General features: G+C 51.1%; 8 protein-coding genes across 8 annotated transcripts; 5 read left to right on the forward strand and 3 right to left on the reverse strand.

Moving 5' to 3' along the window:
• Positions 1-4118: 4118 nt before the first annotated feature.
• On the forward strand, positions 4119-6298 carry BCR38DRAFT_485396 (uncharacterized protein; the record flags this gene model as incomplete). The annotated part of the gene is made up of 2 exons (XM_040863878.1): positions 4119-5919; positions 5976-6298. The coding sequence occupies 2 exons, from the start codon at positions 4119-4121 to the stop codon at positions 6296-6298; spliced, it is 2124 nt and encodes a 707-aa protein (XP_040715672.1).
• Positions 6299-8334: 2036 nt separating this feature from the next.
• On the reverse strand, positions 8335-9856 carry BCR38DRAFT_485397 (protein-vacuolar targeting protein Atg18; the record flags this gene model as incomplete). Its single annotated transcript, XM_040863879.1, has 4 exons — positions 8335-8383; positions 8457-9538; positions 9592-9746; positions 9796-9856. The coding sequence occupies 4 exons, from the start codon at positions 9854-9856 to the stop codon at positions 8335-8337; spliced, it is 1347 nt and encodes a 448-aa protein (XP_040715673.1).
• A 963-nt stretch (positions 9857-10819) lies between these two features.
• On the forward strand, positions 10820-14659 carry BCR38DRAFT_210575 (leucine carboxyl methyltransferase). The gene is made up of 5 exons (XM_040854153.1): positions 10820-11004; positions 11064-11284; positions 11348-11709; positions 11763-13825; positions 13876-14659. Exons 1-5 carry the CDS (start codon positions 10930-10932, stop codon positions 14323-14325), a joined length of 3171 nt encoding a protein of 1056 aa, XP_040715674.1. The 5' UTR covers positions 10820-10929; the 3' UTR covers positions 14326-14659.
• Positions 14322-15859, reverse strand: BCR38DRAFT_458006 (major facilitator superfamily domain-containing protein; the record flags this gene model as incomplete). Its single annotated transcript, XM_040862107.1, has 3 exons — positions 14322-15278; positions 15374-15622; positions 15677-15859. The coding sequence occupies 3 exons, from the start codon at positions 15857-15859 to the stop codon at positions 14322-14324; spliced, it is 1389 nt and encodes a 462-aa protein (XP_040715675.1).
• Positions 15860-17817: 1958 nt separating this feature from the next.
• Positions 17818-18194, forward strand: BCR38DRAFT_485400 (uncharacterized protein; the record flags this gene model as incomplete). The annotated part of the gene is made up of 3 exons (XM_040863880.1): positions 17818-17947; positions 18004-18129; positions 18184-18194. 3 exons carry the CDS (start codon positions 17818-17820, stop codon positions 18192-18194), a joined length of 267 nt encoding a protein of 88 aa, XP_040715676.1.
• Positions 18195-19310: 1116 nt separating this feature from the next.
• On the forward strand, positions 19311-19621 carry BCR38DRAFT_485401 (uncharacterized protein; the record flags this gene model as incomplete). Its single annotated transcript, XM_040863881.1, has 2 exons — positions 19311-19485; positions 19536-19621. 2 exons carry the CDS (start codon positions 19311-19313, stop codon positions 19619-19621), a joined length of 261 nt encoding a protein of 86 aa, XP_040715677.1.
• Positions 19622-20264: 643 nt separating this feature from the next.
• Positions 20265-21122, forward strand: BCR38DRAFT_409645 (uncharacterized protein; the record flags this gene model as incomplete). The annotated part of the gene is made up of 3 exons (XM_040858391.1): positions 20265-20307; positions 20548-20571; positions 20842-21122. 3 exons carry the CDS (start codon positions 20265-20267, stop codon positions 21120-21122), a joined length of 348 nt encoding a protein of 115 aa, XP_040715678.1.
• A 327-nt stretch (positions 21123-21449) lies between these two features.
• Positions 21450-23565, reverse strand: BCR38DRAFT_524351 (pre-mRNA processing factor 3-domain-containing protein). Its single transcript, XM_040865292.1, has 2 exons — positions 22440-23565; positions 21450-22284 (listed from the first exon to the last, which is right to left on the reverse strand). Exons 1-2 carry the CDS (start codon positions 23321-23323, stop codon positions 21648-21650), a joined length of 1521 nt encoding a protein of 506 aa, XP_040715679.1. The 5' UTR covers positions 23324-23565; the 3' UTR covers positions 21450-21647.
• Between the last annotated feature and the right edge of the window lie 68 nt (positions 23566-23633).

The following is a 23633-nucleotide window of genomic DNA, read 5'->3' on the forward strand; positions in this document are numbered from 1 at the left end:
TCAAGCACCAGACAGAATACTGTTTCGACCCACTGCCAATAGGCGCGGAATGGGTTTTATTATTATATACCTTGTTTACTAACTCACCATTGATTACTTTCCCCTGAAGCTCGAAAACATCAAACAAGCCTGGTCCGAAAACATCTCGACGCTGGCTAGGGTCATTCACTTGTTTACCTTGTTCAATACTCGCTGCTGTCTCCCTCCAATTTGAAGTTGACCGCTGACTAGATGCTGGCTCTCCTTTGAGGACCTCGATTGTGCCCGACCAATATACTACGTCCAGTGTTTGCTACGATTGGTGTATCTACCTCACCTGCTGTCTCCGTATAAAACCCAATCCACCCCAAGGCCTTGGTCGTACTCTCTTGGTACTAAACTTACAGAATTTCACAACAGCAGTCGACTATATACCCGCGCAAAGCAATACTAGCCAAGCTGCATCATCTGTCGCCCATCCTTCGATGCTGCGAGTCTCTTGTGACTCAATCAACGTTGAGGCTGTCCTACATTTGGCGACGTTTGGCGACGTGCCCTTATCTCGACTGCTGAGCAACATGACTTGGAAATTTCGCCAATTTACAGGTTCATCTTGGCATCGGATACACATCGCTCGAGTCGCTCGACAGGTGTGTATACTTCAGCAACTGTACTCAGGTCGTTGAGTCGGAACGGTTGGCCTCTGGACCTCAAAGACTCTCCTGTGCTAGCTGAAGTACACCCTGCCTGAAGCTGGTTGTATGGAAATATAGTCAACCTCATAAATGCTAGGTCTTGTCAAGTTATGGCGGAGAACATGAGGTGGGGAGTTTGACGCAGGTGGCTTGGCATTGCTTCAAGAGCGGGTGGTCTTGTTCTCTGTTGCGTTGACACTGTGCGATTCTTAATTTCAAAGCCAATTTAGACGATCTTGTGTAGAACCCAAGAAGATGAGAAACAATAGCAGGACGTTTCAATATATGTGTAGAGCAACTCTGTGTTTTTGACGATATCCATTGCAACTTTTCGCTGCAAAAATGGTACCGGACGGAACAAGTCCCTCCTGACGCTGAACGCTGATGATCTGGGTTGTCTCATATACAGGTTCGTCAAGCAAGGACAACTATCTCCGCTGTCATATGCTCGACCATCTCGATCTTTGCCACGAGGTGAAGGGGGTATACGAAGCGTAAATAAGAGATCGCGCTAACTCTCGATCTGATATGTCCATGCGAGTTCATCGCTCGGTTCTCAACTTACTATAAGATTCTGAGTGGCATGGTCTGTAAGCTACTTCGCGGTGAACAGTGAGTGACAAGTTCGATGTGCGTTGGTAGCCAAAACCTGCTGGCCACTCATGAGGAATGTAGGGTATACTGCGCTCAATTTACCGCACAAAAGTCTCGCAGAGCCATTCTTAAGCGAAAACATCCTCATCCCACGTACCACAGAACCAATACAATGACGACCGTGCTCAGGCATACTGCTATCGATGCAAGTCAACGTCGGATGATTTTCCAGACCTCTTAGGTTTAACGGTGAGCGTCAACCCACCTTCGCCAAAAGTTGGCAGCTCAAGAGACTTCTTGGATCTTTCTCAACTCAGCGCTGTCCGTCTGGGACATAAAGCCCGGTGGCCTCTGTCGGGTGGCCGCGCCTCTGACATTCCACAGCAGGGTTTCAGCAGTACAAAAATTGACTAATATCGAGCTGGCAAACATCGTTAACCGGAGCTCTGATCAGTCGATCAACCGTACGCCACAAGCGACCGGCGATGCCAGAGCTTTGACATGTTAAAGCAAACTGCGGTCCCGAGTCGGACTATCTACTGCGAAGGGCGATTGGGTTGGTCACTGGATGTGTCACCCAGAAAACTCGTTATCTAAAAGATGCATGTCATCTCAGTAATAACAACTCATGCTGAAACCACAGATGAGTGTGAAGAGCCCCGGAACGAAACCGTAAGCGCCGATCCGAGAGCTTGGTGCGCGCTTATACATGCAATTACTACGGCCAAAGCTCACACATAAGAAACTCAATGTTTGCTTGAGTCCCCTGCTGATTATCATTCCGGACGCTTACTACTTTCCTGTTACATGTATACGTATGATTTTCTGGAAAGCTATGCACGCATTCGTCCTTCTTGCCATTGGCTCATACATTGATGGCGATGAGAAGGCCGTTCAGCGTTCAGGGTGTTTTCACAGATGCAACCTCAACCGTCAAGAATAGTCCTATTCAATTGTGCAGCAGTCCTGTTCCGTCTCAGACTAAAACAGTATCGACGACCAATACTTTTGCACGTACACCACTACCGACCGCTTGCCATGTATAGCCGGCTTCTTCCCCATAGTGACCATGATATCATTTGCCCGAGCGCATTCTCCAGTGCCGTCGCCCCCGCCCCGTCCTCCCACGATCGCCTCCAACCCAACAGAGGCTAACAATCGAGCCCCGGTCCCCTTGAAAGAAGCGTCCCATTCGAATTGACTGCTTAATCCCAAGGAACCTGATGATCTGGTCGCAGAGCAAAGGATTGGCATGAATTCATTCAGCCAGCAGTTTGCCAAGTTTGGAGACGGTGGTTGTGTGGAAACCTTTATAGACGCTAATGCACCGCGAGCACTGACTGCCCTTGAAATCGCAGTGTTTCTAATCCTCTTGGGGCATGGTCTTGTTCCGTTTGGAGGGCTGCCGGAGGCCCACAGTGTCTGTGAGTCTGGCCAAAAGTGAGAGGGGAGCGGAGGTTTGGATACTTAATAGAGAGACAGAGACCCTGGTCCCAGTAGTGGCACTTTAGTATGCGCCGCTCCACTCTAAGCTCCGTGATTGGCTATTGGCCTCGCTCGTCACAGGTTGATGCCCCTCCGCCGGCTGTACATGGTGCTGCTCGCGGCGTCGAATGAGCCTATCAAGGTTCCATCAGTACTTCTTGAGTAACGCAGTGTGGTAGAGAGTTCCCTGTCAAACTCTGGGGATAACGCGACGCTGTACTGTCGCCTGCAGTGTGGGCGGCATTCTAGCCAGCTATTTACGTTTAGCAACTAGTATGTGAGAACGCCATTGATTTGGCCTATCTCTCGAGCTATCTACACTTCCCGCTCCCCGCCCGCCGTCGCAACAACGTGGTGGCATATCAGCCGTCTGTAATTCAGCTGGACTTCTGTCTATCGTCGCTTATTTTTCTGGTCGGTATCATCCTCAACCTCGTCTTCTTTCTCTTCCCTCGTCCCGACAGTCCTTTGTCGAGCTTGTGCTCCGGCAACTAAGTGGCCAATTCTACCAGGTGATACGTGCCACTACCCTTGCGTAACCCAGACGTTGAGACGGGGGAACAGCAGCGGCTATTTATTGAACAAAGCCGGGCCCCCTGGACGACGGCGACATTGTGGTTGGCACAAAGAAGTGGCCACTAGCTCGTCTCGAAACATCACACACAAGAGACACTTCTTTCCCCCACACATGAGCAAGGTGGAGTCGAAGGCTTCAGAACTCCAGACTCAGACATCTTGTCGAAGTATAATCCGTTCGATCTCTGCGTCTACTCAGCACCTGTATCAAAACAACAGACGAATTAAGCAGTGGTCCCGTGCTATCAGAAGACACTGCTCTCAATTGATTATTAACAACGCTTGTTCGTGTGAGTATCCTGAGTACCTTACTTAAGTACCTTATCTGCCGCGTTCGTATTGTCCACAGGGATGTGTGTGATAAGGCTGGCCGACTCCAATCAACAATAGGACGAGCGTGTAAAACATTCCGAATACCCTATATCGCCCCCCTCCTACTTCTGTGCCCCCTCTTACCATTCTTTCAGGGTATAGGGGACTTTTCTACAGTCTTTGAGACGGTTGCTAATATCTTCAGAACTAGGTTGCTGGAAAGAGGCCATTGGCGACGGGCTGACTTATATCGTTAACGAAAGTACTTGGAGACTGACGACCCCGCCTTCTTCGCGACGCGCAATTGGACGAATGCGGCCACATGCGACACGAGCACGACATTTACTGCAACCTTGGAACAATCAATGTCAATTCAACTTGACTTGAGAGTGTAGAATCTCAACTATTTTGGTTGCTGCGGTCACTATCTCGCAGCTTATGAAGTAGACGGGCTTCGGGCCTACATACATTTCCACGATGGCTACCATTGCGGTACCGAGACCCATTCCGCCCCACCAATCGTCGTCTGGTATCGTCACGCTATCGTCGCCGATAAGTCTCGACACAATCAACACAACATCACAAAAGCAGCAGCAGGAAGTGGTGCTTTGCCCTCCCATTCCAAACAAACACATCCCCGTGTGTCCAACAGGACCAGCTCCCGCGCAGGAGCCCAATACCCCGCCGCCGACACCAACACAGGACGATGAATGCCGCCAATCGTCGTTGCTCTTCCCGCCTGGTAGATACATTCGTCTCGAGCAAGGTTCGCTCTCTATCTACAAAATCAACGCGGCCGATATATCAGCTGCGTTAGACTATGTTTCGCGGCAACCACTCCCAACCCCAGGCCAGGTATTCCCCTGGTTCCATGGCCTACATCCCAGCAACCATATCCAGCAAGCCTTCTTCATTGCGCGCAGGAGGGCTCTGAGGAAGACCCCAAGTTGTCTGAGAGGAATCACCGTGGTCAAGGCCGATGGAGATTTGTCCGTCTCACGTCTCAAGGGGGCCATTGCACCAGATGAGTTCATGCAATCCGCTTCTGGAGGCGAGTTTCTCGAAGTCGACCCCAAGGAAGGTTTTTCGGTGCGCAACTTCCAGATTCAGTCCGCCAAGGCAGCCATGACTTCGGACATAATCATATACGGCGAGGACTCTGCTCTTGTGCGGAAGCTAGGCTGGCAAATTGCATCCGCCCAAGCAAAGTGGCGCGAGAAGCACGAAAACCAGAGCTGCTCCGTCCCGACATACAACACCTTTATCTACGTGGGGCCCTTCGAGGTCTTTGAGCAGAAGCACGGTGAGATTGTGTCGATTGATTCCGACGGACATCTGACGGGTGCCGTACTCGACTTCTTCCAACAGGAGCGAACGGAAATGTACGCCATGACCAAGGCTTCTGAGATAGCACAGAATGTTTGGCTGGGTCCTACACCAGAACCTGGGAGTGAAGAGGAACAGCAGTATGATGTCTTGATTGAGTGCAACGATCTCGGACGGCTGAACCCATCTGGTCTGAGAGCCATCGCTCGTGGGTCAGATGAGGATGTAAAGCACCCGCTGTACCTGGACTTCCCCTCGTCTGGAAGCATCCTTCCACCAACGTGGTCCCACGCAGAAGCAGACGGTATACTGGAAACATGCAAGTGGATCTGGCATCTGTCTCACGGAACCTTGCCGTCGAAATCCGGCACAGACTACGACGGCGATACGAACATGTCAGATGATTCAGAGAGCAGCCTGGGGACTTGCCGCGCGAGGAAAATCTTGTTACATTGTGCAGATGGCTACACCGAGTCAACCATGCTTGGAATTGCTTATTTCAGCTACAGCACGGGCAGGCCTGTGCCCGATGCGTGGCTGAACCTTCACACCACCATGAAACGTAACTTCTTTGCATACCCCACAGATGTGGCTCTTCTCACGTCTATCTCGAGCCGGTTGTTGTCCGAGTCGCCCGTGTGTGCCCACAAGAGCCTGTCGGACATCACGGCCCTGCTGAAAGACGAACCGAAATGGCTAGCTAGTTTGGATGGGTCGTTCCCCAGCCGTATCCTCGGTTACATGTATCTTGGTAACTTGGGGCATGCCAACAATCCCGACCTGCTCAGAGCATTGGGTATTGGCCAGATATTAAGCGTGGGAGAAACGGCCATGTGGAGAGACGGCGAGCTGGAGAAATGGGGACCCGAGAATGTTAAAATTGTCCAGGGCGTGCAAGACAACGGTATTGATCCCCTAACCGATGAGTTTGAGAGCTGTCTGGAGTTTATTGGTTCGTCCCTCCCGCTCGTCTGGCATCTGGATCCAGAGCTGACATGCATTCTCTAGATCGTGGCCGGCGTAACGGGACAGCTACACTCGTGCACTGCCGGGTCGGCGTTTCGCGCAGTGCGACCATCTGCATTGCCGAAGTCATGCGAACTCTGAATCTATCACTTCCTAGGGCCTATTGTTTCGTCCGAGCTCGGCGGCTCAACGTCATTATTCAGCCCCATCTCAGGTTTGCATACGAGCTGCTGAAGTGGGAGGAGATATTGCACGGAAGACGATCAAGTAATGATGACCATGAAAGTGGTGAGATCAAGAGAGAACTGGAGTGGGGCGAGATTGCGAGGGAGATCGCTCTCATGAATCGACCTTATGCCAGATGAGCTTGCTAGGCCTCAAGGACGACTCGACAGCATATCACGGCAAGACTGTCGGTTACCGCTTCAGTGCTGGGGCGGCAGGCAAATTTCCAGAGCTTTCGGTCGGTCGAGAAACTTGCTACTCTCCTGGGCAAGTTGCGGGTCTCCGTGCCCAGGTTGTGAAGGACTCGGCATGTCCGGGCTCCTAATACCAGGTACGCTGTATCGACGACCGAACTCTTTCAAGCATATCAGCTGCAGGAACAGATATTGGAAAGAGAAACAACGGGAAAACAACTAATTTTCATGACGCGCGTATAACACTTTCACTTCTGATGACGAGATGACGTAACAATCACTTGAGCGGAGGGGAGAAAAGGATACTATTTTCCAGGGTTTTATCTCGAAGGGCCCTCTGTGCTCCATATTGGCGCCAATTTGGAGGGTCAACTTGGGGTTTGGGCAGAATGGGGCTCGGGGTGCCGATTTATAACATGTAAATGGGGGAAACGTTTAGGAATCAAGGCGCGTCATACTACACCGCCGGGATCATGCTGTGGTTCTGAGGCGTATAACTATTATCACACTCACTAGGGACGAGCCCCTGTGGGACTACAATGAGATTTTGAGACTGGTGATACTTACGGGCTGGAGGGCAAAACACCTAGGTATGGGAATACACCATGACATGTGATTCGCGCAGCCGTCCTCCTTTATTTTGCTTTGTTTTCCGGTGACTAGGTTATGTGAGGACAAACACAAAGGGAAATGTTATCGTTGTCGGCCTGAGTACGGGATGTGTGCTAGAGAGGCCCTCTCATGAAAGATGAAAATCCTCGAAGTAAACACATCGGATATACGTGTATCAATATAATCAGTGACACTCAGGTTCATCATTCTACGCCAGTTGTAAGAATAAACATGGACAGAAGTCAAGATAAGTCGAGTGCCACCTTCATTTACGCCGTGTTTAGCCAAGCACTAGTTTATACACGTTCGCTTCCATGGACCTGGCCGAAGGTATCCTAGAAACGAATTCCACAGAATTTTTAGGGGCCATTGCGATGAAACTATCAGTCTCATCTATTGCCGGGTGAGACTATCGGCCACCCTTCCCGCGTTGAACATCGCCTCGCCACAGAGCGTGGAACACCCCGTTTTCAACCCCAAGCTGCTGCAAGATCTTGCGGTACTGTAGCCTTTACCCAACCCCTGAAGCTTTGTCCTGCGTAAATTTTTAATGCCCCTAATTGAAACCTCTTCATCTTGACTGCCATTGATGATACCTTCCGGTTACAATTGGTAGATTTTATGTTCTCAGAGTTAGGGGAGAAGGGCCGAGTAGACCTTTTTTTCAAAACGTTCCGACAGAGTTTACGGCTCTACTGTATGATATCATGACAATGCTGACGAGTCTATACCTGATCAGGTAATTTTCCAACGTGGATATATGTCACAAAGGGATGAATCACTTCAGGCTCACAGGGCGGTGCTTCTACTCAGGGTTGAAGAGGCCCATTTAATGAGGGAAACCTGGCTAGCCGGCTTGCTAGATCAATTTCGAGTACTCTGTATCTTGCTCCAAATGTACGAATTCTTGATCCAACGGCTTCTATTGAACTATTGATAAGTAATACCAAGCTCGATGATGATGATACATGCCGCATTCAACCAAAACGCCAAACGCTGATGCAGTAAATATTCGTAGGTAGGAAAGCAGAGATGCACGTCACAACACCAGAGCCCCAAGACGACTCTCATAACGTATTTCCATCATCAGCGATGCTGGCACACAGGCATAAACTTCGTATCATGCCAACTGCTGGCCTCCAGCATAAATTCATAACACCATTCATGGACCCTGGGCTACCACGCCGCTCAATGATCTCTTATTACAGACTCATCTGGCGTCGCCTTGGCAGTACTAGATTCTATCCTTGGCCGCCTGTCTGGGTGTCCCTGTCGATTTCAGGCGGGCATTTGGTGCCGTACTCATCAGCATCCGTGAAGCCGGTGTCCTACTGTTCGTCCTCAACTACCTGCACCTCAACGGCACCTTCCTAGGGGCCGTAATTAGAAGCATCGAGCTTATCGTCACCTTCAAAGACACTATAGGCGATTATATGGGTTAGACTTTTGCCCATAGCCCGCCTGGTGCAGGATTGGAAGAGAACGAACTCACGAAAATTGTTTGACCAAGTATCCCTCACCGCCCTGTTCCATGTCGATATTGAAGACGTAGAAGCCTCCATCACTCGTCACGACCATGACCTGCGGGCTAGTGCTGCTCATGGCGACCACGCTCCGTAGTTGTTGGCCAGAATTAGATTTAGGGGTTGCGACCGAAGATTTTGGAATTTTTATGTATGCAAAATCACGCAAGGGCTCCCACATCTCGGTGACAGTCTGGGGCAGATAGTTACCCACGACGCCAGCCACACTGCGGCCCATAATCTGCGAGGACCGGCGGAGCATGCTGCTGAACGAACCGCTTTGTCTCCTATGATTATTCGAGTTCGTTGCTGGCGATGCCGCCTCGGCAGCATCACTGCGCGGGGATCCTGTATTGCTCCCAGGGGAGTCATTTCCGCTATCGTAACTGCGGCTTCTAGACCAGCGGTCGGCACGAGGTGAGGCGGGTCCTCCCATTTCGGACGAGACATTTGCACCCTGTGGTCCCGGCTGATGGAGACGGAAAATATGAACCGTATCTGTGGTTGAGGAGACGCAGAGAAGCGAGCTGGCCTGGTTGAAGGACATACTGTAAATAGTGCTGGGATATGTACCCCGGCGGAACTGGAAAATCTTGTGGCCTTTGGGCACTGTGAAGACGCGAATGATTGTGCCCGTTTCGCTTGCTGTAGCCAGAAGGGTGCCCTCGCTATTTGTGGCTATACAAGACAGCGGCGAGCGGTGCGCTTCGATAACGTTGACGGCCTTGAGCGTTAAGGTGTCGTATATGAGCACATCACCAGACGTGACTGGGGCGTAGAGCGAGTTGGGCGGGGCGTGCGAGGGTCGCTTATCTTGTGCGTCTTCGCGGGGTTTCGGTAGGGGATACGCAAGATAGCAGTTGTCCGATGAAGGAGACAGGGCGCAAATAGCACTCACATTCGGCGACGTCGGAATGTTGGTGAGAAGGGACATGTTGGAGATGTCATACAGGTAGATCTCATCTTCGAGTACCACAGCCAGGCGCTTGCGGTTCAGTCGGACAGCAAGTACGGCCGAGGGGAAGGTGAGTTCGCAGATGACAGATGCTCGCTGAGGAGGATTAGCCTAGTGTTGTATCAATAGAGCTATACTTCAAGTCCCACCTTGGTATTCTGTATTATCAAATGCCTCGGCGAGAGTATCAGTGCCACGAGCGATGTGGAGAAGAGCATTTCGATAATAGCAATGTTTCCATCGTCGCTACTAAAGATCTTAGAGAAGGGATCGGTATGATATATTCGGAAGCCCTTAGAGGTGCCTAGACTGTTAGCGAAGACCCGCCCAGCATGTCTCGAGGGGCAACATACCAACAGCAAGACAGCTGTGGTCCTGATTGAAGGTGATGAAGTTGAGCTGCGCATTCGTCATGTTGCCCGAGTTTGCCTACCGACTTGTGCGTTTTGGAAGGCTGGTCGCAAAATAGCCAACTCGGCGATGGGCCGCTTTACTCTTTATGGTGTGCTCTGTTGCGCCGGTTCATTCGTTGCCTGGGAGTGGAGTAACGATTGTCCAATGTCGAGGATGGCACACGTCGTACTTTCAGGTTAGAGACGGCCTCACCAGCAGCCCAGAGCTCTACGGATCGCAATGCGAAATGTTTGCAACGCCGTACAAAAGCTAGTTGGTGTTATAAGGTCTGGTGGCGGGAAATGTGAGTGGTTGGTACGAAGTGGGGGAGAGAGCTAAGAAGGAAGCAGCTGCACAGAAGCTCCCCGAGCTATGCCGGGCGGGCCCTTTCTAGTGCTATCTAAAATTGCGTCAGTGCTCCAAATGCTTGCAGTCCACTGTGACAACCCGACCCATGCGCTGATCGACTTTACAGTGGAACAGGCGCTGTGTGGCTAAGAGCTCGGGCCACTAGTTTGTACCGATCTTCTTTCTTGGTGCCCATAGAAGCACAAATGTTATTAAGAATTACCTGAATAAAGTTACACACATATTTGAGTAGCCGGACAGATAACTCAATCGTTACTCCTGCCTTTGAAGTAAAATATAGCTTTAGGCACCCGGGTCGTAACATTCTCAGGGTTCCAGTCTGCCGGTCATATCCATGATACACTCGTCAAATGCTCCCACCGTTTGAACTTCTCCAAGGTTGATGTTCACTTCTCCCGGCGCATATATTTGGACTCAGCAACGTTCATGAATATTCCCAACCCACAAGTGAGTTGAAGGGTTCGAACAGTCCTAGGGAAGTCATATAAGGGCATGGCAGAGTTAGTACACTAGAATACTGGGCTGTCCTATCTTATTCCATCCCGGATGCGCCATTTATTTTGTCATGTATTTGTCACGGGTATTTGCTAACAAAGACATTCGCACCCACGTAGGCTGGCATTCGCGTCTCTGTACTCGAAACTATACAACTAGTTTCTTGATAGTCCATGCTAAACCTGTCGCATCTTGGTGGATAACTCATTAGCCCCGTGGTACCAGAAATCATGGCACCCCCAGCCGCGAAGCAAACCTCCAAGAGGTCGCAAAAGGAGCAAGCACACGATGAGTCGGTTATGTCTGCAAGTTTACCTGAAAGTTTCAAGATATGTGTGCTGATAGTTGACTCGTTTACTTGCAGACAAACAGCAGTAGCATTGTCTCCAAGAGAAGTGTTGAACGCATCTACTATCTGAACGAGCCTCACTTCTTTCGCTTTTTTGTCAAAAAGTTTCAGAGACGCTCCCCCTTGATCAATCGTGGCTACCACCTCAGGTTACATGTCATCGATGTAGCGGTCAGGAACTTCCTCCAAAGGAGCTCTGAAAAGAAGAAAGTAGTCATTAATCTTGGATGTGGAAGGTAAGTTGTGCTTGCTACCCTTGGCCAATCCAGGTCTTGAGCCTAATCCTCTCCGAACACTAGTGATGTCCTTCCATGGCAATGCATGACGAGATATCCGGATCATTGCAACAGTGTCAAGTTCATAGATGTCGACTTTCCTGACCTTATGGAAAACAAGTCCAAAACTGTTCGAAGTACACCAGAGCTCAACTCTATGCTCACGGGAGTTGAGGAATCCGGACACCCCCATTTGATCTTACAGAGTGACCGATATGTACAAATCGGGTGCGATCTGCGGGACTTGACCGAGATCCATGATGCGCTGTCGAGCGTTGTCACTATTGCCGACTGCGAGTTTATGTTTGTTGCGGAAGTCTCTATTACTTATATGGAAACCAAAGCGGCGGATGCGGTCATTCGCTGGGCAAGTAGCCTCGGCCAAGGTGGGAAAAATTATTTATACAATAACCTTCTGCCCAAGCTAACTGCAAGGCAGCCGAGTTCTGTCTTCTGGAGCAAATCATTCCCGATGGCGCGGATCATCCTTTTGCGGAGACCATGCTGAAGCACTTTGAAAAGCTGAAAACACCCCTGAAATCGGTGTTTGCGTATCCAGATCTTGAAGCCCAGAAAGATCGCTTTGCGCGCCTGGGATGGTCATATGTCGAGGCGGAGTCACTCTGGAGTACCTGGTCTTCTCCAAAGTACCTCTCGTCAGATGATCGAAAGGTCATCAACAATGTCGAGCCATTTGACGAATGGGAGGAATTTGCTGTGTTCGGGAGTCATTACTGTGTTATCACATCGCGCACCGGGACTATAGTGTCGGACCACTGTCGTCGACACGGAGTGGATCAAGACCCGCGTCATTTGGGACCAATCCGCAGTCTTGTGGCTTTGACTGAGTTCAGTGACGACGGGACTCGGGGTCAGCGGCGGTTTGGAGCTCCCATGATGCTGGAGTCTCACATTGGGGACAAACTGCTCGTCAACATGTTTGGTTTCGGACACACAACGCGCTTGAAATCGTTGGATCTTTTCAGTTCTCATCCACCAGCCAGGGACCTGAAGCTTCCTTCGGCTGGCCCACCTGGTAGGATGTGTCATACAATCGTAGAATTGGGTACTTATGGCAATATCCTGATGGGAGGTAGAGCATCACCATCGAACCCACTAAAGGACTGCTGGCTCTTCAACAAGAATAGTCAGACGTGGCAGCAGTTACGAGATCTGCCAACTCCCCTCTATCGACATGCTGCCACCAGACTAGGCAGTTCACACCTGGCACTTGTTATCGGCGGCAAGACTGGGCCATCCTCTGTCTTTAATGGATCTTTCCTATATCACCCAGAGACGGGATGGGTAGAGTGTAGAATTTCAAATCGGTGCTACACGCCAGTTTTCGGCGCCGTGCTTGTCAGCTTCAACCCTATGTATTCAGATGATACAGACTGCTCCCGCTCGGTTCACTTTCGAGGGATACTTGCTGGCGGACTTCTTGAAGATGGGACAGTGGCCAAGCAAATTCTCCGTTGGGATTTGGAACTGCCAGAATCTGGGCAACCCATCATCAACTTCACCTCGTATGCAGGAACACAATCAGCTACGGCAGCTGGAGGCCAGAAAGAACTAAAACTTGATTCAATCATATGCAGATTTGGAGCAAGTGCTTTTGTCGACGAGCATGGAAGCCTTCTGATCGTGGGTGGCATTATTGAGGACTATACAATTCCAAGAGAGCAGGAAATACTGGTCGTCGATATCACTCTACCCAAGTACCAAGTCATCGCCACGGCCTCGCTCATTCAGGCTGATGAGGGTAAATTAATCCCTAGGCCACTGCTTCTTGGGATCTCGGTTGCTCCCACTGCGGATGGGAGGCTTGTGATTATGGGTGGTGGCGCTACATGCTTCTCAATGGGCACATATTGGAATAAAGGTTGCTATACTTTGAGCCGCAGCCCCATCTCAGCCATGCAGATTGTGCTGGCGAATACCGTGCGCAAACCATTGGGGACCACATGGAAATACCACCAAACTCTTGAGGTCACTGACGCTGCTAATGCCCAGATGCCTTCCAGGCCAGAAATGGGTGCGCAACAAGCTGTGACGGTGCAGATACCAAGGCTTCGGCTTGACTCCCCAGAGGCCTTCTCCGATATTTTGACAGCCAGTAGACCTGTCATTATCGAAGGCAGTAATCTCGGCAGCTGCTTGCAAGCTTGGACACCAGAGCATCTCGTAGCCCAAGTCGGGGAGGCCCACAGGGTGATTGTCCATGAAGCCAACGCGGCCAAGATGGACTTCAACACCAAGAACTTCAAGTATGTGACCAAAGATTTCGGTACTTTCATACAAGAAGTCCAACGTGGGGGGCGTATGTATTTACGGGCGCTTTCTGAAGTGGCGCCAACAGAGAAACCGGCTAATCTAAGCCAAGACTTTCCCAAACTGGCGGAAGAGTTTCAACTTCCGACTGAAATGTCATTTGCTTCACAGAACACATTTAGCTCCGTATTGCGCATCTCCGGGCCTGTCAATATGTGGCTACACTATGATGTAAGCTTGCACTCGATTGCATCAACTGACAGCTAATAATGGACAACTAGGTTCAAGCCAATGTGTATTGCCAGATAGTCGGATCGAAAAGACTCATTCTGTTCCCACCTGCAGATGTCACGCAGTTGTCGTTTGCGCCAGGGGCGTCGAGCTCCAGCCTCGACGTTTTCGCAGAACTAGACTCATCATCCCTGGCAGGAACACACCCACACGAGGCCATACTAAAGCCAGGCGACGTTCTGTTCCTACCACCGCTCTGGCTACATACGGCAAAACCCCTGACCGGCTTCGGTGTCGCCGTAAACGTCTTTTTCCGCAACCTTGAAAACGGGTACTCCTCTGGGAGAGACATATACGGAAACCGCGATCTCGCAGTCTACGAAAAGGGACGGGAATACATAGCGCGCCTTTTAAATGCGTTCAGCAAGGTGCCGCAGGACATGCGAGAATTCTACGTTCACCGGTTGGCGGACGAGCTCTCGCAGAGGCTTCGCGACTAAGATGCGCTCTGATCGATCTCGGTCACCTGTTTCCTGTCCGACCTCTGCTTTAACCATCTGTAACCCATTGCAACCTGATGCCCCACATTCTCATTGGTATCTCGAGCACGCTCGAGCCCGCCTCTGCGCATACCACCTGGTAGGGCAAACCACATGAGGGAAATGAACAAAAAGATGGCTAGCACGATGGGCTGAAGGACCTCGACTCCTTTGGTCTCAGCAATCGCACCGACCGCGAACGGAAACACGGCAGCCCCTCCTCCACCAAACGCTGCTGCAAATCCGATGGCCGAGACGTGGTAATCGCTGGGAAGCAGCTTCGTGGCGGCTACAATGGCAGCAGGGAAGAAAGGGCCAATGAAGAAGCCCTCGAGCGCGACGAAGACGGATGAAGCGATGAAGTTAGGGATCAGCCAGTACATCAGATGCAGCGCAATAGATATCAGGAGGTAGAAGGTAATGGCCAGTTTTTCGCCGACTCTCCCTGTGACGAAGCCCAGGATCAATCGGCCCATCGTTAACCCGAGCCAAAAGAAGGTCACTGTTAGACCGGCTTGGAAAGGCTCGGCATCGCGCACTCTGAGCATGAATGAGACGATCCAGCCGCCCAAGCTGACCTCAGCTCCCACATAACCAAGCAAAAAGAGTGCGACTATCCAGGTAATAGGATGCTTCATGGCCATCCGCGTCGTCGTTCTGACACCGCCATTCACAACCGCGTGCTGCTGGCGATAAGCGGTGCGTGTCGCCCGCCAGAAAGTCGTAGTTGTGAGGCAAAGTTCGAGGGACGCCATTCCGACCATGAGATAGTAGAAAGTATACCAGGGGAGATTCGCCTTAGTCACCATTGCCGTAGCAATTAAGGGGGCGATGGTGGCTCCCAGCCCGTACCCACCATGGATGAAACCGAGCAGCTCGTTGGCGGATTCCATGTTGCCTATCCAGGCATTCCACTAAGGCACATCATGCCAATCAGTACAAGTCCAGAGTCTGCAGGTGCACTTGTCGTACTTTGACATGTGAAAGTTTTCTGAACATCTCAACTTACAGCACTATCCTCTATCCCGTTCCCAAAACCCGGAAACAACATGATGGGGGGCAACGCCGCGAATGGAGGATGCAGACACAAGGGAACGTATCCAATAAGACGGGTGAGCGGTCCTAGGATTGCCACACCCCGTTGACCCATATAGTGATGTATGAGATTGTTCGAGAGAGCGGCCAGCACATAGCCCACGAACGGCGCCAGGAATACGAGCGAGATGACGGTGTAGGAGACATTGTAGTATTCCCCAATCTAGCCTCTTGATCAGCTAGATGAAAAAACAACGAGGAATAATAGGTTTTATACGTAAGGTAGCAATGCTCCTACAGAGGCATCGTTCATACCCATGATGATAAAGCAGAGTATGGTCGTGAGAAACCGGTATGCGTTGATTCTAGGCTGGTTCCATTTAGGCAAAGACAGGGTTTGGTCATCGGCTGCAGTGTCGCCTTGTGCTTCCACGTTGTTTCCTTGGAGCGTACCGGGCATTTCTGGCTTTTCTAGGTCTGATTTGGCCACATCTGGCCCTTGCTTTTGGACCGGCTCTGCTGATAACCATTCCTCCCCGGCACCTGTTACGGGGAAGATCGGACACATTGTGTTTGATATGAGGCGCTGTTTTCTTGCGAGTCGGGTGCGGATGGAGAGTTGTGAACATCGACTAGAACAGACAGAATTTACTACAACGGGCGTAATAGTAGGTTGTGATGGGTAAGGTAGAGAGGTAGAGTGAACAACTGTATGTGGGAACATTCCAAACCTTGATGGCATGACCAACTCGAACCAACTGAAGGGCGGTACATATCTAATACTTAAATATCTTATCTCAATTATCTGTGAGAAACCTTCTGGAATACTTCACGATAACAATCTCCACCCTTGAAGTTGGCCGCCCATGTATCACTCTCCTCACTGTCCTACGACCTCCCTGACGACATTTCTCAGACTAAGCCCAAAGCCGACATTGCGATGGTCGGAAGGAAGGAGGACCCACGTTTGTCATGGTTAAGTGATCCTGCCAAGAGAAGCTTTGTAGTGGGGTATGTTGTAATCAAGTATAGTCTGCCGATGATATGCCGTCGGAAGGGAATACCAAAGATGCCGTCAACATCGTTCCCTTCAGATGAGATCTGACCAGTAGGATGCTTCCCGAAACTAGGTAGCAAGTGTCCCTCTCTTCATTAACTTCACCACATCTCATCCGCAGTTTAGGAATCTTACACATTAGTCGCCTTCTCGGTGATGGTACTATCATATCATTTCTGCATGTTCGCAACGCTTTCCACGCGAAAATCATTGGGTTTTGCCGATTTAGGCGCACCGGACTCTCTGAACTGACCTCTCCTTTCATCGTGAGAACTCGCATACCCGGATGAGCTGACTCTTTCCCGGCTGTTATAATGACGCAATTGAGCTATGAGAACCATGTGTTTCATGTTTCGAATGCTTTCCAACAACCTCCCTGCCAGCCCAACGGGAAGCTCCTTGGCTTGGAAGTCATGCGATAGGCATTTCGTCACCGTCTGCTCTTTGATGCCGTAGTGATCCTTCCCGGAATGCCCAGCACCTCTCCATTTGTCGACAGAACGCACCCTTTCTGTTGAAGGACTTGCGATCACCCTGGGAGTACACTTGGGTTGCATCTTGATCAAAATGAATGACTACTTCCCATTGCTTGGCAGAGTGAATGTACTTCTGCTCCTTAACTACGAGGAGCTTATGGGTTTGATTGTATCATACAGACCCCCGAAATATCCCTCATTCTGCGAAGAACTTACCCAGGTAGCATCTGTTAAGGCCTTGACGTCAGCGTCTGGCGTATTCAGTCAGCTATTGCACATTCCTTACACCAATCCATACAACTTACCGCTGATATCATCCAGATCATGCACCAAAATTGTGCTTATCGGTGTGCGTTTTCTCCAACAGAGTAATAATTAAGGTGGCTTGAGAATTAGTAGCACTTGGAAAACTAGACTCGGTCGAACTGTCATTGGACACTTTGGTGGTGAGCGTGGAATGAAAGGCTTTTGAATCACTCTGCGATTCATTTCTGTTGATATAGACGCTGATCATGGGTAAAATCATACACGGCTACAGTTTGGAGATAACAAGAAGGAGCTGTGGATGAGCGACGAGCATCTGTCGAGCTTCAAGGACAGGTGCCTTTCTTTCATACACAGGTTGCACGGCGTATCGGAGAAGCTGACTCTGTGGCTGAAAAGGGCAATATGATTTGAGGACGATTGCTTCATCAAATTTCACGATGTGACCCAGCCGGATTATCAGGGCTGCGACTGCTACACTATTCTCCCACGTCTTAGACAAATGATGGGCACGTCTACCACCGAGCTGGCGTGCATGTCGACTGAGCCCTTCTCTCTGAGACATCTGGACTAAGGTCGACTTTACTCCAGGGGCCAATCTGCAATATTGGCGACTTGCTCATGTTTGAGTCTAACGATGGCTTTACATCGACGTTCAACCGTGTAAGGGGCCCCTGGGAGCCGGAGGACTACTATGGTGAGCGCTTCTCTACTGCCTTCACCCAGTCGTTCAAGGATACACTGAGTCAGGGTGTGTGAGCTTAATCATGATAAAAGCACCAACTTTTCAATCTCATCGTAACCTAGGCCCGAAGAAGTATTATCTTGTAACGGAAGACGAGTTTATTGCGAAGGCCATGTCAGTACACTTTACTGCACTGCAGGCAAAACCCAAGGTACAAGCCGAGGCTGGGGCGAATAGTGGCAATGATTGTATGCCAACTAACACCAATGCGGTCCAATCAGCGGGCTGAGATTGGATGTCAGGGTACGGCTAGGCCGAAGGCAATAGTACAGAGTGATGGGGAGTAAATGGGCGTCCCTACTGCGTAGCACCGGGTGGTCACTGGCGGTCACTGGCGGTCTCAGGTAGGGGTGCCCACGACGGTCTATTGATATCTGCTCCTCCCCTATCCTACTCCAAAATGGTGCTTATATAGACAGCTAGACTACCGCTTGGACCCGAAGCTTCACGTAAACGGTAATCATAACCCAGGAGTCCTTTGTCCGAAGAATCCCACCGGTACCCCACCGGTGTCCTGCGCTCCGTGTCCTGACACGACGACCTCTCCCAACAAGGCCCTGTCCTCAGGGCCTTAACGCTCATCCCGTAAAACACCGACCCTTTCTATTCTCACATCCTCCGATGCCGCGCCGGTGGTCGCCGGTGCCCTCCGGCGTATACCCCGTAACTCTTCATGCGCAACAGCGTATACACTCGTGGCCTAACCACAGTGCTTCGCACTGTCACCCGCAGACACACGTCATGCTATCGGTCCAGCCATTGCTCGAAACCTTTGCCTGACAATCGCTCACGATAGCGTATACACTTGTGGCCTAACCACAGTGCTTCGCGCTGTCGCCCACTCTCACACGTCACAGCATCGGTCCAGCCATTGCTCGAAAACCTCTGCCTGACAATCGCTCACGATAACGTATACACTTGTGGCCTAACCACAGTGCTCCGCGCTATCGCTCGCCTTCCGAAGCTATAGGTTCCCACCAGCATCTCACCGGTGGCCCTATGCTCCAAATCGTCGGAACATTGGCCCAGTAAACTCTCGCAAACCAATGTTCGATACGTCCGCGTGACGGTGTATACACTCATAGCCTAGCCATAGTGCTCCCCGCCGTCTTCAGCAATAGAGAGACCCTGCTTGTCACCGGCTTCCCAACGGTGTACCGTTGCCCTCGTAGTTATGTAGATGTGATAATAGGTGACTTACCTGCGATCTTTGTTCCGTTCATGCCCAGCCTCCATCCCGTCTATATATCCTCGTCTGATCCGGTCCCCTTCGACTCTTCCAACTTCACCACATTCATCAATTCCACAAGTACACACTTCATTTACAATACTCATTCAATCAACCACTTCCTCTGTCACCATCAACACCATGTCTCAATCCACTTCTACTACTGCTGCGACCCAGGTGGTCACCGACGTGGCCCCTGACGCCGCTGTTGCCACCATCCTGCGGGATGCCCCTTGCTGCCGTTGCCTTGACGCCATGGCAAAATGGTCCCCATCTGAGGAGGAGCCTGAGCCCCCTCAGTGCCGCGAGTCCACTTGTACTTAGTCCTTAGTAGCTCTCCTTTGGCACTTGGCTAATTGTGTCCAGCTGCCTCTGGAAAATGCGCCCGTTGTGCCGCAATGCGCGGCAAGCTCTGCACGCCCGTATTCCCCCTCCCTGAGTGCCGCTCCTGAGGCACTAGTCTCATTGTACCAGTTCAGCTTGTGAAATTATGTTCGGCTCTGTGTTTCCAGTTGTCAGAATAATGCAAAAGGGGGTTTGCCTAACACCAGCATGGTCAGCGGATCGAAGCTTTGTAACTCAAAGGATAAGCCATCGGATCCAACGAGTGTGATGGATAACGATGAAATGCCGAAGATTCCCACCTATTCGCTCGTGGCCTTGCTATATCGGGCCAAGGCCAACTCGCATCTCAGTGGGACTTTGTAAAGTAGTGACGGGTCGGAGTATGTGAGGTGGCATGCCAGATGTCATTGGACAGTCCTCCTCCGTAGAGAGTTCACGTCGCCATTCCTCTCTCTCACCGTCGCCTGGCTCAACGTCTGCAAAGACCACAGCTATGAGTACCCTGTTTTCTGAACTGCCCAAGTCTCGTTCAAGATTGACAGGGCCGCACAGTTAGAAGTTGCCAAAACAGGCCAACAGCATCGCTCCTCCACATATCTGGACCAAGGTCGGTACGAAGACCAATTAAAGCTCCCCCTGCGACAAAGACTGATATGGACATCCAACTGCAATCACGATTCAGTGCCGCAAGACAAACAAACATAAAAGAAATGGGCCTTCATCACATGCTGGTACTCGGACCTGATCACCATGTCAATGTGGACAGCTGTCATCCTCATCGTGCTGGTGGCAGGTATATGCAACTCCATATCGACGGTGCTTAACGGAGCCATCGGGGCCGGCCTGCACATCCCCTTTTCCGTTGCGGCCAAGGCGAGCTAGGGACATTGGCTCAGTTATTTCTGCGTCATCAGCCGCGGAATCCTGCTCTCCTCTGGCTCGGCGTACAGTCTGCCAACAGCGCCTCTTGCATAACGCAGACGCTCGTCGCCATTTGGTCAAGCTACGCTTATTTGCCCCATCACTTGCCTAGGTCGGCCGGCACCACCAGTGCGTGGTAAGTAGTAGAAATATTTGTTTCCATATCAGTTACCTCAACTTTGACACCACTAGAGGGTCTGCTGAGATTCTTCATCTACTGCTGTATCCAGTTCCCGCTGATCCTGATCTAGACCCAGAAGCTGCAGTACATGTTCTAGATCAAGACGTCCTAGTTAAGTCCCATGGTCCAAGCCGGTGGCCAGGGTAAATTTCTCCAAGCGCCCGCCACTATTTAGGGATCGACACGTGCCTGGACCTGGCTGTCAAACCTGATGTTCGTGACTAGGGGCCACTCGACCGGTGCCGGCAACATACCGACTTCTCTCTGTTCAGCAAGCACCGCGGCTCCCAAGCCTAGCTGCTGGCCCAGATCAGCGTCAACATTATCAGCTTCGCCAAAGATATCACCACCCTGGTGCCCAAGTAGTTGAACATCCGAGTGGTGTCATCCTGGCATCTTTCGTCGGCACAAGGACCCTCTGCCCATGGAACATTGTATTTTCGGCCTCGGCATTTCTGTCTGACGACCGCTTCATACTGCGTTTTGAACTACTGGTTCTCGCATAGGGCTACCCTGATCGGTAGTGATGTCTTTGGATACAGATGAGGCTCGATTCTGCAGGGTGTCGAGTCAGAAGTAGAAAGTCATGTGCCGAGCGAGCAGAGCACGGACACAAACTGACCAGACAAGACAGAACCAGGGTTAATTCGCAGGGGCAATTGAAATCGGTGTTGCGGCCGCAGCCTCAACGACTTGTCATCCAATACAGATGGAGAAGCTGTGGTACATAGTCGAGGCACTTCCATATGGGCTTAGGTGCAAAGCACTTAGTTCACTGTAGCTCAAGCGGATGGTTCTCTAGGACGACTGTGAGCAGTAGTAAGCAAGGCAGCCTTGGTATTGTTTGGGTATATATTCATGGAAGTCATTCAATTGGGTAGAAACGCACCCCCTCGTCCAGGGCTGTAGAAGAAAATCCAGTTCTAGTACTTCTAGCTCGACACAGAGATATTGGTAGAAATCCATCCAGCAGGCCAAACTGTGGCGGCCGTGTCACGGTCTCCTTCAACAATTCCACCAGTCTGCCCCCCTTACTGCGTCGACTTTGCCAAGTTCCAAAAATTCTCCATTTTGGCCCGTGCCAGTGTTTCTCGAGCCTCCGCATCCGTCTCACACACCTTGCTGCCCCATTTCCGGAAGCCACGCGACTTGACCTCGCCCTCGAAAATGAGCTGGCACTTGTTAAGCGACATGTCCTTCAGTTCGCCCTTCTCATCCTCGGCCATCAGCCACTGCCGTAACGCTTCGCTTTTGCCGTCCTTATCCCTCGATGGCGCATTCTCGGTCCAGTCGATCCGGTCACACATGAGTTTCTTGTATTTTCGGGTGCTATACGCGCCCCCTTCCACAATGACCAGGTTCATTTTGGGATTCATGAGAGCGATGCCGGTCAGGGCCATCTGCTCGGCGTTGATGTTGATCTTATACCGATGCTGGCCGTTGGCCAGAGTGCTAATCTTGAACACAAGAATATGGAGACCTTTGGCGGCATCCTCTTCCTGGTGTTTGATGAGCTTAGTGTGCCGTTCTTCCTTGCTCAGTTTGCGCTCCTCGTTCGTTTGCATGTGAATTTCAAAACGTCCTCGGATCTCCTTTTCAACGCGGGCTTCGACAGCCGTGGGATCGAGAACCGCCTCGGATCCCAGTACTCGCATCAGATTGCCCTTCCTATAGCATCGGTAGTTAGCGATTGTCCACGGCCCATTTTGATAGATAAAAGGAATCCCAAAAAATCTTGATCAGGAATGTTGACTGCCTATGAAAGGCAAGAATGATAACACACGAGATGAAAAGAGGAAGGAGAATATTTGGGGTACACTAACTTCACCTTGGGCGGCGGTGGAGGCTCCAGTCCCAGCCGGATCTTGGCCTGTTGCTCTTTCAGCTCAGCACCGCGGCGTTGTCGCCGTAATTTGGCCATTTCCTTGCTTGTGAGATACATGGGCTTCGGAGCGGGGGCGTTCTTATCCTGAGGCGGTTCGATGGCCACGGGATGTTGTATATAGCTCGTCACAATAGTGTCGGGCGTATCGATTTTGATGAAGTTGGGGTCCTCGATACTGTCGTATGTGTTCCCGTCCACCAAGCCTTCGTCCCACCACTCGATGGCGGGCGGGGCCTCGACCAAAAAGTTCTTCTCGACATCAATGTCCTCGTCGATGCCGACCTTGCGGGTCTGAGCGGCGATCTTCTTCTTCAGCGCTTCAAGGGCGGCTTGTCGTCGCAAAGCATTCGCTTGGGCTATGTATTTGCCCTTCTGGTTAAAGATGAGCTGGCGCGACTGGCGCGGTTTAGTGGTGGGGGCACTGAGGCTGGGGTCGTAGTAGGGGTTGTTCTTGATCTCGTCTGCTGAGGGACCAGCCAGATCGAGGGGCTTCTGCTTCTGGGAAGGCTTGGGCGCCGACCGCGAAGACCGCGAATCGTTGAAGGTTTTGCTTGGCGGCTTGATCTGTCCTACATCGGCGAGGGCAGGATGAAGCCCAACATTCAGACCTCCTCTGGCCTGGTTTGTTACAGAATTCAGGCCGCCCAAGCTACCGAGGCCATTACTGGACCCGCCACCGGGGCCTTTTGTCTGTGTCATTCCTATAGCTGCGGCGACCCTGGCCTTAAGCGCAGCCAGCTTGTCGGCCGCCGACTCGGGTTTTTGGACCCTCGAAGATCCATCGTGTCTTGGGCCCAGGCCAGGTGAGCCGTGTCTATCCATGACGAAAAATGGAGGATGAAACTGAATACACGCCACGTTATTATGTTGCGCGCGGCGCCTTTTTAGCACGACAAAGAGGTATGCGTTACTAGTATGGTGTGGTTGTTGAATGCTCAGGAGATTCCTGATGTCCTCGGTGTCGGCGCAAGATGGATTGGATGAAATCGCCTAACTTGGTAAATGGGATATGATCCCTGCAGAAAGACGATGGGCAATCAGATCCCTGTATGCCGGAGCTGTATCACGTGCAGCCAAACCCATACTCTACGAAGTACTCGGTACTTCTCTTCAAACTGGAGAGCGTGGCTAG

This window comes from Pseudomassariella vexata (assembly GCF_002105095.1).
Source record: "Pseudomassariella vexata strain CBS 129021 chromosome Unknown BCR38scaffold_7, whole genome shotgun sequence".
In the NCBI taxonomy this organism is placed as follows: Eukaryota; Fungi; Ascomycota; class Sordariomycetes; order Amphisphaeriales; family Pseudomassariaceae; genus Pseudomassariella; species Pseudomassariella vexata.

Bases quoted from the DNA above. Each gene is read 5' to 3' on its own strand.
- BCR38DRAFT_210575 (XM_040854153.1), top strand. From the start codon at position 10,930: ATGGCACCCCCAGCCGCGAAGCAAACCTCCAAGAGGTCGCAAAAGGAG. The intron at 11,005-11,063 runs GCAAGTTTACCT...GTTTACTTGCAG, and splicing joins ACGATGAGTCGGTTATGTCT to ACAAACAGCAGTAGCATTGT. The intron at 13,826-13,875 runs GTAAGCTTGCAC...ATGGACAACTAG, and splicing joins ATATGTGGCTACACTATGAT to GTTCAAGCCAATGTGTATTG.
- BCR38DRAFT_524351 (XM_040865292.1), bottom strand. From the start codon at position 23,323: ATGGATAGACACGGCTCACCTGGCCTGGGCCCAAGACACGATGGATCT. The intron at 22,285-22,439 runs GTTAGTGTACCC...CCGATGCTATAG, and splicing joins CCACCGCCGCCCAAGGTGAA to GAAGGGCAATCTGATGCGAG.